This window comes from Siniperca chuatsi, linkage group LG2 (genome assembly GCF_020085105.1).
Source record: "Siniperca chuatsi isolate FFG_IHB_CAS linkage group LG2, ASM2008510v1, whole genome shotgun sequence".
Lineage (NCBI taxonomy): Eukaryota > Metazoa > Chordata > Actinopteri > Centrarchiformes > Sinipercidae > Siniperca > Siniperca chuatsi.
The window spans coordinates 15,633,543-15,650,105 of NC_058043.1; the positions used below are offsets into that span (position 1 = coordinate 15,633,543).

At 39.1% G+C, this 16,563-nt stretch overlaps 3 protein-coding genes across 6 annotated transcripts in view; 1 reads left to right on the plus strand and 2 right to left on the minus strand.

The window, feature by feature from the left end:
- uba7 (ubiquitin-like modifier activating enzyme 7) overlaps positions 1-11,050 on the plus strand; it is a 37,225-nt gene extending 26,175 nt beyond the window's left edge. The window contains exons 22-24 of the mRNA XM_044211004.1: positions 6,720-6,821; positions 8,717-8,799; positions 10,041-11,050. Coding sequence (XP_044066939.1) covers positions 6,720-6,821; positions 8,717-8,799; positions 10,041-10,173 — 318 coding nt within the window. The 3' untranslated portion in view covers positions 10,174-11,050. The remainder of the gene's footprint in view (positions 1-6,719; positions 6,822-8,716; positions 8,800-10,040) is intronic.
- Positions 11,051-11,216: 166 nt separating this feature from the next.
- Positions 11,217-14,009, minus strand: inka1b (inka box actin regulator 1b). 2 transcript variants are annotated; one of them, XM_044211115.1, is made up of 3 exons: positions 13,855-14,009; positions 13,702-13,754; positions 11,217-12,529 (listed from the first exon to the last, which is right to left on the minus strand). In XM_044211115.1, the coding sequence occupies exons 2-3, from the start codon at positions 13,702-13,704 to the stop codon at positions 11,606-11,608; spliced, it is 927 nt and encodes a 308-aa protein (XP_044067050.1). In that variant the 5' UTR covers positions 13,705-13,754; positions 13,855-14,009; the 3' UTR covers positions 11,217-11,605. The 2 variants fall into 2 exon arrangements, with proteins under 2 accessions (XP_044067050.1, XP_044067060.1); XM_044211125.1 differs by lacking the exon at positions 13,702-13,754 and having other exon boundaries at positions 13,855-13,975.
- Positions 14,010-15,477: 1,468 nt separating this feature from the next.
- Positions 15,478-16,563, minus strand: part of gnai2b (guanine nucleotide binding protein (G protein), alpha inhibiting activity polypeptide 2b) — a 44,769-nt gene continuing 43,683 nt past the window's right edge. For all 3 annotated transcript variants that reach the window (XM_044211092.1, XM_044211102.1, XM_044211096.1), the window contains exon 9: positions 15,478-16,524. The gene's annotated coding sequence lies outside the window, so the exon portion shown is untranslated. The remainder of the gene's footprint in view (positions 16,525-16,563) is intronic.

Consider the following 16,563-nt stretch of genomic DNA (forward strand, 5'->3'; position numbering starts at 1 on the left):
GGTGATCAATAGTGATCAGTTAGCAGATGACACTCCCAATTAGACAAAGGGCACATTTTACATGACAGTACTGTTGTCCCTTTTAAAAAAGGCCATACAGGAAAACATAAACATCTTTCTGTTGATAAATTGCTCTACACCAGCATTATTTGTGATTATAGTAAATCTACCTGGTCTTTGCTGGTTTAGACTACACTGAAGTTCTCCAACGATTTAGCATTGCACTCCTATAACTTCACCAGAGTGACCTTGCAGAGCTTCCATCCATTGATGTTGTGAAGTCATTGGCAGTATTACTGCGCATCACCATTGGCTCTGTGCTGCAGGTATGACTTAAAGAAAGGCGTATTAATACTGGATGGGTGAAGAGGAAATTGACAGTCCACTTATGTTTCCGGTAAATACAGTGGTTGTTTTAAACATGAAAGATGTTTCTGGGATTTAGTTTTAAAGAATGTTGTTTCCTTTGTAATGAAATGGTTTTTAAGACTCTATGTAATGCTGTTGTGACTACAATCTGTCTCATACAACACTTTTTAAAGAAGATAGAGTGCCAGCTCATCTTTAAACATATTCGTGTAATATTATGTAAAGTAATTTTAATCTTCGATTGCTTTCAACCCAGCAAAAAAGACTCAAACCCATCTGCTTTTAAAAAAAGATGTTTTTTTTCCCAGTATATCTGAAATTAACCTTGGTGCATACCTGCTTGTACTGCAGTATACAGCATATACAGTAGTCAGCAGCATCACTACCATATTTTCAGAAGTGAAATGCGGCTCAACTTTGAGGCTCAGTCAGGACTAATCTAGGACATGAGGTCTTAGTGAAAAGTTGCCAGATTGTCTACAAAATGAAAGCTAAATTAAACTAAAAGAGATTGAGATGAAAATATGATCTAAAAGACCACAAAGATCCTCCATCTGCCTCTCCTAAAGCTCACTTTGAAGCCCTCCAAAGGAAAAGAGTTGCCTTTGAAGAAACAGGCCTGTAGCCACAGCGTGTTGTAAAATGTTTCCACTGTTGGGATTCTGGCCAGATAATGAAGCTGAGGCAGGAGTGTGCCTCAGCAGTGCTATTTCTTGTGGCAGACTGCAGGGTGGAAGACCTATCGAGGTTTGCCTACTGATCTCAACTTCCTGTCTCCAAAAACGCTCCATTGTCTTAAAGGGCAAGATTGAAAACTCACATTGTCTTCACACTCCACATGCAGTGACCTGTGCAAAATGATCAGCGTGATTGTGTTCACTGAAGGGGATCGCAATCAGACATGGATTCATTCTACCTCCTTATCAGGTTCACTTGGCTGAACTTCCTGTGGCTGGACTACATTCCCATGCCCTCACATATATCTGCAGTCAGAGGCGTCTATTTTTGGGTTCCATCAATCAGTAGCCCTTGTTATCATAAGAGACTTTATTGTGTATCAGATCCTTAGCGAGGTCTCTTAATTTTGGTTGGGAGCCAGAACATAAATCTAATAATGCTAAATCCTTAAAGGGACAGTTCATCCCAAAAATACAAAAATACATATGTGTCCTCTTACCTGTAGTGCTATTTATCCACCTGGATTGTTTTGTTGTGAGTTGCCGAGTTTTGGAGATATCGGCCGTAGAGATGTCTGCATTTTTTTAATATAATGCGACTATATGGCACTCGGCTTGTGGTTGTCAAAGCGCCAAAAGAACGCATTTGAAAAACTCAACAGCAATGTCTTTCCAGAAATCATGACCCGGTTACTCAAGATAATCCACAGACCTTGTTGTGAGCAGTTTCATGTAGGAACTATCGGTAGAAAGAAAATAGTCCCTTTATTCAAATTAATTTTATTCAAAAAATGCAGATGTCGCTACGGCCAATATTTCCTAAACTTGGCAACTTACACCAAAAGAATCTAGATGGATAAATAGCACCACAGGTAAGAGGGAAAATGTGTATTTTTGACTGTCCTGACTGTAAAAAAAAAAGGAAAACCTTTGAACATGCCTCTGATTCTAAAATGTGTAAGAATTCAAAATGTGTCAAAAATAACACCCAGGTGACAAACAATACATTTAAAGAAGACATAGCATTTAATTGAACTACAAAATGATACTGATTTGTATTCCCTATTATCCTTTGATAAGTTGTTTGATTGTGGGTCCAGACAGTGACAGCGAGGCTTGGTCAACTTTTGTTTCAGGCCTTCTCAGACTGTGCTGTGACTCATTGGAAATAACATTTTGTGATGAGGCCAGATCCTTCTGACCTTTTTAATATGTAATTCTGTGAAGTTGTAGTTGAAGTGTAGGTAAAGGAGAATGGCTCACATGTTCTGGTTGTATTCAATTTGAGATAACTTTTTATTGAACATTGCCCCACATCTACTGCTAAAAGGTAATTTTTGAGCTAGATGGAATTCAATATAAATCTGTGTAGTGTTGCAAACAGAATAATGAAATAAACTGAGGTAATTTTTAAGCATATATACATATATATAGTTTTCATATATAACAATCTAAAACACATTGTATGTTTTTTTTAAATCATAAAAATGAGGTCATTCTGTTATTGAGGGCATTTTCACATCTCACCTCACCAAGAACAGTACTTTTTAGTTTCTCTGAATTTGTATAGCAGACACGTGATTTATTGTGTGTTAAAGTCAGCTGTTAAAAAATCACATCTGATCTGTTCAAATCAAATCTGGGCCTTTTATTACAGTTTTAACACTGGAAAATTGGACGGGTGAAGGGATGTGTGTGTGTATTTGAGATGTGGTTTCTTTAATGATGAGATTAATTTTAATTAACTTTTTTCCTGGAAGCTGGGACTGTGATTTTTCAGGAAGAGCAGGCTTCCTGTCAACAAGAGGAAGCAGCCTGAAGTTTGGCCTGTTCATGTCAGATGTTGGGGAACTTCATATCTGAACAGGCCACATAGGGAGAGAGAATTTATAACATGTATAGTATAATAATGCAGGAGCCACAAATACTGCTGGAAAATTTGGAAGAATTTGGTCTCGTTTAAAAAATACAAACCTAGATTCTGTCCAGGATAGTGGAACATTTTTAATTTGGCCTCATCTTAGGACAAGAGGATGAGAAAAAGGGGAAAGACAAAATATTAAAGCACTGAAGTGTTACAGTATTAAGCATGATTTGTGTTGCTGTTACATGAAAAGAACAGTGTTTCCAAATTATGACTGAAGTTGATACAACAATAGTACATGCTGAGGACAGTTTACATTCAAATGATATAGTCTGTGATTTTCCATAGTGTCAGTGAAACTATGACGGGTGTTAGTGGTGAAGTGAGAAGTAGTTAAAAACTTCCAATGTCATTGTGTTCCTTTATTGTTTTTGAACGAACAGCTGTGTCATGTTTTAGGAGGAAGTTCAAAGCTCCATTTATAATATTACAGACTACAATATGTGGACAGCAGATGAGAGATTTGGCCGTCCTCCAACAACAGAGCAGACAGAGTATAAACTTATAGGTCCACCACTGTGGCTTTATTCCACCCAGGCCCCTGAAGTGGCCGTTTGTCTTGTCCTCATCCTCTGAAGTTGAACTAATTGTAGTTCAAGCACCCAGAATTCTGCCTGCCAGCTCTGCTTTATTTCCAAACAGACTTCTGGATCTGCAGACACCCAGCAAGATAGGACAGTACTTGAACACAGCACACTTGTAACCAATGTTAAATAAGTAAATAAGGCTTTCCTGAAGTTGAACAACTTGTCTATCTTGACTATCTTGTGTCTCTTTATTGCTGTGGTGTAGCTCTAACCATTTTGTAATGTTCATTGCCAGATGCATTAGAGACATATTTTTATTTTTTGCATTTACCTTGAGTCCACTCAAAAATCCCATCCTGCCATTTTCAAGACTCCAGCCCAGAGGCCGAGCTGATTTTGTGCAGCTGTGATTAGCCACCAAGTAGCACTTGGCTGGGATTTGTTGTCAGCATAACAGTTGACCTCTCAGACAGTAATTCTATTCTCTAGCCTCAAGACAACCTTGCCCAACTTTAATTGCGTGGACTTATGTAATATTATATAATATCAGTACAGTAGCTCTTCTTTTTGATTGGTCTTTTTTTGTTTTGACTGCAGTGTCCACCATGAGCGCAGTTGGTTCATAAAAATATTTATCAAAAACAGTAGATGAAGGTGTTTCTATATATGATATACTGCAGAGAAATGCTTGTGTTTTGTGTTATTTTCCACAATGTTGCTCTAAGAAGAAAACAATAACTCTGTTTCACATTTCTTCTCTTTCCCCAGAGATAACTGTTGGAGTTTTAGAAGCTCCGTGACAAAAAGATACTGTAGTTGTGCTTGTGGGAAACCATTTGTAATTGTTTCTGGCAGCCAGTTTGGTTCCAGCATTATTGCTTATTTTTTCTCCCCTGCTTTAGTGTTGAATAGCTGACGTCACTCTACACACGGACCGATGGGGTAGTTGATTGGCTTCAGGTTCCTACCAAAGTTGTGCGACAGATATGAGAGAGAGGAAGGGAGGGCAGAGAGTAAAAATAGCCTGCATGCCTGCTTTGCATTGTGTAAAATCTGCACATCTGCACACAAAAGCACTCATGAAAAACTCTGCCGTGGAACCACTGAATGAAAGAGGTCTGTTTTAAAGTGCAACAATAATTTTGCATTTGCAAGATCATTGAAAATAATGCTCTTTTTTGTGCCATATGTGCATTTCAGGTTTAAGTTCTGTTCTGTCAATGGAATGTTTGAGGTTGTACTGATAATTCATTCTGCATCAACATTAAAGAAGTTAACATGACCAGGGGTAAGCCGTACATCTTGCAAACAAAACATGCTTTGTCTGAAAAATGGGACAAAGGACCTAGACTCCCTGTCAGACTTGAGGAGAAGTATGCCACAAGTGTGTCTTCATATCCCCAAACCCCATAAGTGGTGGGAGTTGTGAGGGCTAGTCAAAAAGTTCCTCTTGGCTGCTGGAGCAGAGATAATTGGACCCAGGTTTAGCCAGAATTTTGGTATTCACATCTTGAGCCATGTTTTGATCTTCACAACTAGACAGCGCCTGTGCGAGAAGGGTCATCTGACTATGTGACATATTTTGACATATTTTCTGCATGTGCGGAATCCTGACCCATTCCAGGTCAGGTTATGTTTTTTCCTTAGGTACTACACGTGTGGGTTATGGTGTTTATGCTAAACACATGGTGACATGGGATAACCAATATCTGTCCAGTGACAGCTGAAACAGCAGTGTTCTGTTTGCAGGGGTTTGAATCGATCAGTCTGGGTGTCAGGACTTTTAATTCTGTGTTTGTTTAGAGGTCGAAGGTTGATTCTATAGGAATAGTGACTTAAAGGACGCAGAGTCGCTGTCGGGTCATCCATCCTAAAATCTGGTTTCGTGATATGTGAGGGTTGTGACTGCACTGTTGTAGGGTGACAGTGGAACCCGAGGAAGGAAAAAGAAATGTGTTTTAACTGTTTGTGAAGTTGTCTGAGTGAATGAGACTCTCTCCTCATGTTTCTCTTGTCATGCGGTCTTGATGTATCAAATGCATTACAGCTGTTGACTGAAAATCATTATCTAGAACTAAAATGATTGTTTTCATTATGTGTTAATCTTTTATTGAATATCATATCATTTTCTTTAAATAAAACAAACAACCCCCAACAAATGTACATCCCCAGAGCCCAAAGTCATGTCTTCAAACTGATATAAAACTCAAAAAAGTTTTGATACTAGTGCTGATATGTTAGCTGAGTTTTGGTACTAATACTAAAATGATACCTCACTTTTAGAAAATTAAACATGTTTCTCTACAAAACCCCCATTCTCAATAAGTATTTAGTACAAGTTGATTTAAATCAGGAATCTGATTAAAGAATAAGTAAACAAAATCACAAATCTGACCAGACATTCGATGCCAGCTTTCAGTACGTGGTTGTGACACTCTTGCGCAAGTGCTACAGACACATTGAGAAAATAGTCATTGATTAATTTCCTGCTTAACTTCATGATAATTGGAAAAATTGTACATACAAGAACAAGTACATACATCTATCAGCAAAAGAGGACAGAAGCTGCTATTATAGACAGACTATCATTCCCTGTTTAGAGTCAACAGTTTAAGCCCGTTCAAACAGCCAGATTTCAAGTGTGTATCTTTAACACAGAAGACTCAAGAACTACAGGAAATTAAGAAAGAAAATGGTCCCTCAAAGCTTGAACTTCAGCTACTTGAAGTGCAATCTGGCAAGATGTCTGGAAACATTCCTATGTTGTTATTTCATTGCCTAGAGAACACATTTATATTCACACAGATGCAGGTTTTATAAGCAACATTCTTCAACATTTTCTCAGGTTGCACTAATATCATCTGCCCCAAACTACACTGACATGTATTTTTTAATAGTGTGAGAATTAAGTAAGTCTCGCAGATGGAAAAGCAAGAGAGTCACTCATCATATATGAGGAAGCACCTTCTTGACCTCATCATGGCTTGGTCGGGTCTTTACTGCAGCTTCCAGAGGGCTGCTGATCGTTCTCAGCTGCTTTATAACACAGTGATGAAAAATGCAGTCTCTCTGTCTGTGAGTGCCCAGGACTCTTGTTATGGACCCAAACATTTTCTGCACATCCCTCACACCGAATAGTACTTAATCTGTCAACTGTGTCTGTGTGCGTGTGTGTGTGTCTGTCTGTCTGTGTGTCGGTGTATGTAACATGTCTTTCGGCAGGTCGCAGGAAAGAAATACACCCTGTGGGATGACTTCCGTGTTGAGGGCAGATGTGACGGTCAGCAGGAAATGACCTTGGGAGATCTGCTCCAGTATATCAAGGTACGGCCTCCTTATTCCTCTAAGCAGGGAAACATACACTTTCTTCACACCCGGTGCTATACTGAGTGCATATTTTATGCACGTATTTTTTCTTAAACCTGTTCACCTTCCTCCAGTGCACACAATGGCCATTGTTTGAGTGGCCACTTTACACCTACCATTCACAACTTCAGGACTCTATTCTATCATCCTGGAGGAAGGTCATGCTGTTGTTGAACCATCAACTTTCTTTGAATGGTAGAACAATGTTTGGAACCGTCTCCCCAGTTCACACGTGTGCTACTCATACATGCTAATATGTTTTTACTGCAAGAAAACACAACAAGCACAGAATTTTGTTTAGTCAATAGTTTTAGTGCTTTCTATTGAGCTGAGATAAAGTTTATGCTCTTGTACCACTGACAAAGAATGAGATATATGCCTAATACATGCTTTTGCCTTTGTTGGTTGACTTCAGAAAGTTACTGGTCCTGATCAAGAAATAGTCTGGCACTTCACCCCCTGTAAAATGGTAGTTTATCATTTTTACACTTTATTAGTTAGTGATTAGTGAGTTTTAGAGGTGCTGGTAGGCAGAGTTTGTTACCTTTGGACAGAGCCGGGATAGCTGTTTCCCCCGTTTCAAGTCTTTGTGCTAAGTTAAGTTAGCCAGCTGCTCGTGTTAGCATTATATTTAGCAGACAGACATGAGAGTGGTATCAATCTTCTAATCTAACTCTCTGCAAGAAAGCGAATAAGTGTATTTCCCACATGTTTGCTTTAAGGCCTCTACTTATCTTTGTACAACCTAGACCCTAAGGAATGTGCTTGAATGGGTAAATTGAGATAATTTGAAACAACTGGATAAAATCTTATTTCTTTAACAGCTAAGATGCTGCCTTTTACAAAATCTACACTTAAGTACTAGTACTAGATAAACATGTCAGGACTTTTCCAATTCGATCTTCTGTCAAAGTCAAATTGTTGGACAGGTGACATGAGTTTGAACCTGATTTCATGTCTTTAACTCCACAACATCACTGCACGCTTCTGTACCAGTTAAGTTATTTCAGCAAATTAAGCCATAGTTTGGTTCCTGGCTGAGTTGACAGTGTTGCATTTTAATTGTCTTGTCATAGTTTCTCCATCTTATCACCAGTAATGGAAGACAAGAGCAACAAGTGTTAATCACTGTATCCTCCATCTTGACTAATGTCAAATTGTCACTTCCACCATCCCATAGATCATTAGATCATTTATCATCATAATGTTTGTTGTTCTGACTGCTACATATAGCAGACAGTTGATCAGAAACTGATCGATCAGGTGATTGCACACCATTATCCCAGAGGACAATGTTTAAAAACATATATAGAAGATACTTTGTAAACCAATTGTAACTAGGATACTGCTCTGCGGATCCTTTAAAGTGCTAGCAAATTACTCTAGTAAAAAACTTGTCCTATTGCTTTTATGTATTCAGGACATTGTCTTTCTAATATGATATAGGTCACTTGCAACAGAAATGTCTGAGCACATCACTCCTAGCCTGTTTTTTATGCATGCACCTTCTTGCCCTGAACTGACGTTTGGTTTATTGTTAATTCTGCTGGAGTTTGTTCTGAGGAGGTGAAGGGAAAATGAATTGGCAAGTGATCTTATTTGCTCCAGGTTTTGTTTAACCTTTGACTGGCCGGGTTCCCCGTGGTTTGTTTGTCGAGATACTGAAGAGCTTCCTGAACTGCTGAAGTTGTTTGAGGCCACAGGTCATCTTCAGACCTTCAGTTCTGCAAACTGCTGTCTTTGTATAAATGACATCTGCATAATGCATGCAGGCGATACTCGACTCATTTCTTTTTATGCCTTGTTATATTTGTTATATTGTACTGTTAATTTAATTATTTGTATTTGTGCAGGAAAAATATAACTTGAACATCTGCAGTCTCTTCTATGGAAAAGCTATCTTATACAGTGGGCATGAAGAGAGGCTCACACTAAGGTATGTCCAATTAAGACAAAGATACAGTGCAATTTTACATATGCATGGCTACACATGGCACGCAACCCTGACTACATAAACAATCACAATACACAGCCTCCCCTGCTTGTTTAGAGGTTAATGGCAGGATGAGGTGTTTCCTCCAAGCCCGTGAGGAGAGAGCCTGTTGACACACTCCCATGCATCACTGAACACTGACGATTGAGACCGCTCCTCCTCGGGTGTCTTTGTGTTTGTTGAAGACAAGAGTTAAACAGTTAAATTAAGTTGCACTATTTTTTCTGCATCTGAGAAGACATGCTGTTTGGACCTGTTCAGCAGTGCAGCACATTAAAGCCAAGTTTCTAAGCCCCAGGGTGTTTGAAATGAATCAGATGTCTCGTGCTGTGAACTCTTCTCATCAGTTTAAGAACTAAGCAGCAGAATATGCACCCTCAGGGATGTTTTGAATCCAGGAGGAGGGGGGCAAGGGTGGAAAGCAATACATCAGATTTAACCTGTTTACAGGCAATAATTCGCTGGGTAGATAATGAAATATTTGATTCTAATCATTCTTTGCTTAAATCTTTCTGTGAGGTCTTCTGAAACAGACTGCGTGCATGTCCCTGTTTTTGACACTCAAGTCTCTGGGGAGCTGGAGCTGGTGTTGGTGTTGTGGTTAGATTAAGCTACAGGGGGAGAGGGGCAGAGTTCTGGCCATGTGGACAGCAGGCCGTACATGACAAATGCCCTCTCCAATAGTCACTTCCTGTGCAGTCGCCCTGCCCCAAGCTTCCTGTGTTGGGCCAGTGAAGGGGGAACGTAGAACTTAAAAACTCAGAAAATATTCATAAATCATATATTTGTATAGTTGCTATTATTCTATATTTTTGTTAACAGTTCCCATGAAAAGACCAACAGCGCGTTAGTCAGTTTCTCAATACTTTTTTGACTTCCCTACCCTGTTTGTGGCCCCAAGGCCATTCGTTCCTACTGAAGAAGTAAATCTGTAATAACAGGTCACAAACATATAGTTTCATTTTTATAAAGAGGTTAAATAGTTTCCTAAAACTGCTGGGCACTGTAGTTTTTAGCAAACCTTACATAAACACGAGTAAATAGTGTATTTGTTGGTCTTTTATGGGATTTGTTGATAAAAAGAAAAAGCAAATGGTGAAAGAACAGTATTCATGTCCATTGTAGATGGATGTATGTATGTTAAAATCCCAGACAAAGCTTACATATACTGTATATTTTTGCAGTGTGTCTGACGTGGTGAAGACGGTCACCAAGACAGAAATCCCTCCACACAAGAAGATGCTGGAGTTGATCCCCTCATTTATTGAAGATGAGGACTGTGCATCAGTCCCACCTATCAGATACCTGCTCTTGTGATGCCATCAACACCAAGTTTCCAGTGAAAAGTCATCACATGGAACTGCTTCAATGTGTCAAAGCAAACTTAATACTCTTGTGACACTATGTCAGTTGAAAACAACCTGATTTTGTTGCTTTACCTTTCGTTTACAAAGATAAATATCTGAATGATTTTTTTCCAGTATCTGTCTATTTCTTTCATGCCATTCAACAAATATTTAGCACTTAATTTTTTATTGTTAATCACACTTTGATAATGTAAAGTGAGTAATTCCACAATCACACTATTGTCCTGTCCCTTAGCCATGCCCCCAAAAATACTACAAAATGTACAAAACTGTAATTTCCTTACTATTATTACCAGAAATGTTACCAGAAAATTCCGTTCGCTAATGTTTGGTTTTCATTTACATGTAAAATATGTCTTTTGAGAGGTCAGGCTAAGAGGTTGTGAAGATGCTTGCCAAGGCATATGGATTAGATGATCTGGTGCTCCAGTGCTGGCCCAGTTTCAAGGTTTAATTCGGGTCAGACTGAACACAATGTTGAAGGGGTGCAGTCAGAACAGGCAGTTGGCACAGTAGGTACAGTGTTTTGACGATTCTAGGTGCTCTTGCCATCTGGACACAGCTGTCTTGTGTAAATCCCACTCCCAAACACACATGCACCCCCCTCCCTCACAGAAGAATCCTAGAGCTGGTCATAGTGGAGAAGCTGGACTCATCTACAAAGCCTTCATCTGTCTTCAGATTGTTCAGATGCAAGTCCTGCCCTTTTCCACTACCTCACAATGTGTTACACTTCACATTAACATGGTGTCATCTTTACAATACTCTACTCTCCCAGTTGGCTGTGTTTGAATCTTGAATAAATGTGTCTATGAGGAACCATGTTATATCTGTGTACTTCAGTTCTCTTACCATCTTTTAAATAGTTCATGCACATACTTGACTATGCACCACACCCAGCCTCCCATTTTAACCAGGAAAAGGTTCTGTTGAATTTACTTGGTTTACAAAGCTTTAGAGTCTTTATTGTGTGGGTTTCTTCAAACTATTGAGTGGAGATGTTGATAGAATATTTATTTTCTTTAAAAATAGCATCACATTAACTGTCAAAAGACTGACTGATTGAGCTTAAAAGTTGACACAAAATACTGCATCAATGATGCAATGTCTGCAATGGCACCTTCACTCCAATAACATCACATGTCTCATGAAGGATTAAGAAGAAGCTTAAAATGTGTCAAACACAATGACAGGTGGCTACAATAATACGATTTTTACATTTAACACTGCTCAAACTCAGGAAGGAACAGAAAACATTTTCATTAAATCCAAAAAAACTTTTATTCCAGATGTATCAACATTGTGGACAAAAGGAAATTATGAAAATAGAACCATCTTATTTTAATTTATGTTAAAGGGTCAGTCCACCGTTACTGCCTCGCTTAAATGTATCCAATAATGTCATTGCATATGATGGGTTGTCGGCTGCCTGTCTTCATGAGTGCGGTGAACTGGTAGAAGTCAGTGTCCAGTTGATGCAGGCCTGTGTGAGACTGGTGAAAGAAAGGTTTGAGAGCCTGGAGACCCACAGGACAGGACATCCGTTTGGGAGCCTCTGCAGCCCTGCTGACTCTTGTGGAGACTACTGGCCTTGGCCTCACCTCCACACTTTTAGACATCCCTGCCAGTCTGCGGCGCATGTTGACCAAAATGTCTTTGGCAAGGCGCCGGCCTGCACTGGGCTTTAGTTCTGCTGGCTCAGGACTCTCTGGTAGGTCCATCCAGTTCTTTATTAGGTCAGCAAAGCTGTTGTCCCCCAGAACCAGGGGCTGTCTGTTCCTGCTGCGGCTCAGCAGCGATGTTGTCCAGTCCTCTGGGTCACCGGCCTCAAATGAGGTCCAGCGCTCCAGGCAAGCGTCCGAGGTTGATTTGGGCCGGATTCGGCCAGAAGGTCCTCTGTTTGTGCGGAGGCAGGCAGAAGAAGAGACTCTCACATTTCTGGTCCTCCTCAGCACCACACCTTCATCCTGCCAGGAAGCCTCAGAGTAACCCGAGTCAAAGTCCAGACTCTTTTCACTGCTTGGGGAGCCTTGTTTCAACCGCTCATGCTGCTCTTCCTCTTCTTCCAGGGGGCTGGCCAGGCAACAGGCAGAGTCATATGTGCTGGCTTCACTGGCATCAGAAACCCGTAGACGAGTGAGTCGCTCTTGCTGTGCCCTCTGTTTGCAACGCCATGTTACAGCGAAGGACTGAGGACATGGTTCACTCAGTGGCCTCGGCCTGCTTATCTGCTTCAGGTCCTGCAAGGATCTCATCATGTACTGCATTTGGTCCCGGAGGCAGTCAGTAGAATCTCCTAAACACAGCTACACAATGAGAAAGACACAAAGATTTAGTTGTGCTTTTTAATAAAGTCTAATTTAAATCAACACTTCTTCCAAAAATATCCTATCATGCTCTGGCAGGTCTAGTTGAGGCACAGTTCCATGTTTTATTTCCAGAACTGGGCCAATAAGATGTTTACCAGCTGAGATCACTCTGCTCTATGACCATATAACAAGAGAGGCATTCCGGACAAACCACAGAGCAGCTTTATGGAGACCATCCCATGCAGTACGATCCCAGAAAATGAAAGAGTCATGTCTCTGACAACAGGATGCACATTTTATACTGGGAAAACTCTCCCTGCCTCTTAAAGCTAGAGGGGAAGTTTGAACAAAGTAGAGCTGAATCGTGGAGGAGTGCAGAGGCACATATCCTCTCTGGACTCCGCTAACTTACAGGATGTTGACTGGTCTGTATTATAAAGCAGGAAATGACAGCAACATTTTGGAATTACACAATGATCATGTATTAATTAGGAATCACTGCCATCTTCCAGCCTTCAGATAAACCAAAATCAATACAATCCAGTTGATGCAACAATATACAAAAATTAAACAAAAGCTTATAATTTTACCATGCTCTCCTGTGGCAGAAATCAGATGTCTAAAAATCCTAAACAAATCAGTAGCTCAACTTTTTTGCTGTCATACATTTTGTTTTTTAAGTTCTTATAATATTTAGTTTGCTGAGCCTCCCTGTCCTGCCGTGTTTGACTTGGAGCAGCAAGAACACCACAAAGCCATGATGTTATCACAGCTGTGGGTGCTGAACCATTTGGCCCCTGGGGGAGACTTATCTGACATCCAGAGACATCCTCAGTGGGACACTGTGGTCAGTCTGCAGTCTTAAAATGCCCTGTTCTCCTTGGCTGCCTTCACACAACGAGGAGAAGTGATTCACCCACTTGTATGCATTTGGCAAAAGGACAGTTTGGTTTGAATTAACTATGACTTGGGGGATTAAAAAAGCGTTTTCTAAAAACTCCAAAAAGAACAAACATTAGGAATCAGTACAAAAATATATAATGCCTTGTGCAAAAAACACTTTACAAAGTGCTTCTGCTAAGGATCCTTTGCAATCACAACCAAGCCACTGCAATGGATTTACAAAACTGTCCAAATATGATAGCACGTGCAATAAAAAAAACCCGTACCATTACTTGTGAGTAAGTCTCTGCAGTGAAGTTCTGAATCCTGCTAATTGTTTCTGCAACAAACAACAAAAAAAAGATTAGATAAGTGATGGGCGTTTCTCAAAAGTATTACCCTTCTTAAGACATATGGTCATTTTAAGTAATAACACTCACCTCTGTATTTGGTTCAAAATGAATCCGAGTACAATCAACAACTCCAGAGATTGACAGCCGAACACAGCCGATGCTTCGTCCGGTATACTCTCTCCTCTGAACCAGAACAGGGTCTGTCAGCGGACTTTACCGATGCTGAGCTTTTCGCTGCAGCAAATCAACGCAAGGCATCACAAAATCAGCCAATAGGAAGTCGCCTGAAACAAGATACCTCCCTGTGTAATTACAGCGGGTCCTACTGTAATTGTACTACACTGTTGAGACTCTACATCTGCAGTTGGATAATTAGACAATTTTTATTTAACAATAAATAGATTAAATGATCACAGGACCTTTTAAAATGTTTTCCATTTATCCAGATACTATTAAATATTGCAAATCACTGAGACTGATTATTGTATTTAATAAATTATTTTTAAGATCAACACTTGATTGTAGCTTCACAAGGCTGTGTACATTAATGCAGAGTATAAAACGCCACTTTTGTAAAAGTTATCTTGGGCAACTGCTGTGAATGAAAAGCTTCTGCATACATGTGCTGATTTACTGAAATCTACATGTCGCCATCTTGTGGATCTTTGTAAACAGGACCTCCCATATTACCATTCTCTATTGTCGCTGCATATAAACCTTTTTCACACCATTTATTTAGGTCGGAGCAATGCATACCATCCATTCACCATTCTTGTCTTAATTGGTCTATAGAAATGCAAACACAGTATTGGGATCAAGTGAAGTTCTCATTTCATTTGCAAATGAGCAAAGCATTCATGACTGTACCTCCTCAGCTCACCTGTTTGGATGTTGATAACACTTTGTATTATAATTCAGCCAAGTACAGTGATGGGAGACAAGCTCAGATCCTTCACTTCAGTAAAAGTACCAATATAAAGATGTAAAAATACTCAATTGCAAGCAAAAGTCCTGCATTCAAAGGGCTAACGAAGTAAAAGTACAGAAGTATTATCAGCAAAAAAGGTACTTAAAGTACTGATTCTGTACAAAAATGGTCCCTTAGACTTATTAGATTAGAGGAAAGGAATGTTATATAGCCCAAATTATCCAACATTTTTGTGAAATGTTGGATAATTGTACTTATTTGGGCCTTAAACAGTTATATAAATGAAACCATCTGACTCATAGACATCTGCACCATAACAAGGGTCCCCAGCTAGACAGTTGTAAAAGGTTGGGAACCACAGGTTTAATCTTTAGCATTGTCTTATATAAGCTCTAGTGGAGTAGAAGTATAAATTGGCATACAGAGGAAATACTCAAGTATTGCTCAAGTACCTCAAGTAATTATACTTAAATACATTACTTCAGAAGATGTATAAAGTTACTCTCCACCAATGTCACCTATTTACCTTAAAGAAAAACAACAGATGGAGGTTTTTCAGAGTCGAGAGGAATTAAACACAAGTCACTTTTTGTACACACTCCATTTTCTAGTGCAGTGCAACCCTCTCTTACACAATATTCCATAACTGCTCAGATTCATCGTCTCATGTTTTACAAATATTTTTTGTGTGTTTTTAGTAGAATTCTGTTCAAACATGGAGGAACAGAATAATGTGCTTTTTGTGCATTTTCTTTTGACACATCACACTGCAGAATAAAAGATCACGTGACCAAACTTTTATTTACATTTAACAAGTGAATGACTTTTATCTCAATATTAATGAACAACTATTATCCATTTGTATCTGTGTTGTGGTGCATCTTAAATCATGGGTTATGTGAACTGAAGTGGAGTAGAAATAGCCCTAATTCACACTATGAAGATAGCATGTCTCTAAAGAACAAGTGTAAACAGATGTCAAGGCACAAACATATGTAAAAAGACTTGGAATGAAACAAATAGCACAGAACAATCCATGTTAGGAACAGACATAACCACTTAAAAATCTTGTAGATATCTTAAAAGTGACACATAACCATTTCTGTTTTGTTTCTTTAAATGTTATTCAGTTTGTGGGAGATACAAGCTAATCTATAGACAGTCATGCAGAACAATGCACTATAGTACAACTGTGAATATTGATTCTGTGTAAACATTGTACAAAAAACATTTTCCCTTCATCCATTTTCATTCTCTATGCTTGTTTGTTTTCTTTTAAAAATAAGCTCTGTGCAGTCAAAAGGTTCATAAAATGCCAAGAGATCTGAATACAAAAAATGTGACCAAATCAAACAACTATTGTTTAAACAAGTGGTTCTCAAACTGGTTCTTGAACGCCTATTAAGAATTAAATAATACTTTTGCTGTATTTTCATTTGCCTTGTGGCATGATGATAATGGGTTATTTTTATAGATTTCTATCAGCTAATATAATTAAAATTATTTAGCACTTCTCAGGTGAGTGCCCTTGATTGTTAGTGATTCTCATGCAAGAAGGGGGTCCTTGGTCAAATATCTTTTTACAGGTGCTCAGTATGAATAGTATGAGAACCACTGATCAAGCGCAGTTAGAATTATATTATATATATATAAATAAAAAAATAACACAATTGACAGAGAATGTGATGGTTGTAAATCAGTGATTGTTGAAGATCTTTAAGGTTTCCCCTCTAGGAATCAAGTCTGTTATGGTTTTCATTATGAAAAGCAGTAATCATCACATGGCTGTTGCAGTCTCTCATGAAGTCTGTGTGCATCGGGCATTTTTCCTGCATGAACAGAAAAATGACAAAAAAGCACCTTTAGAC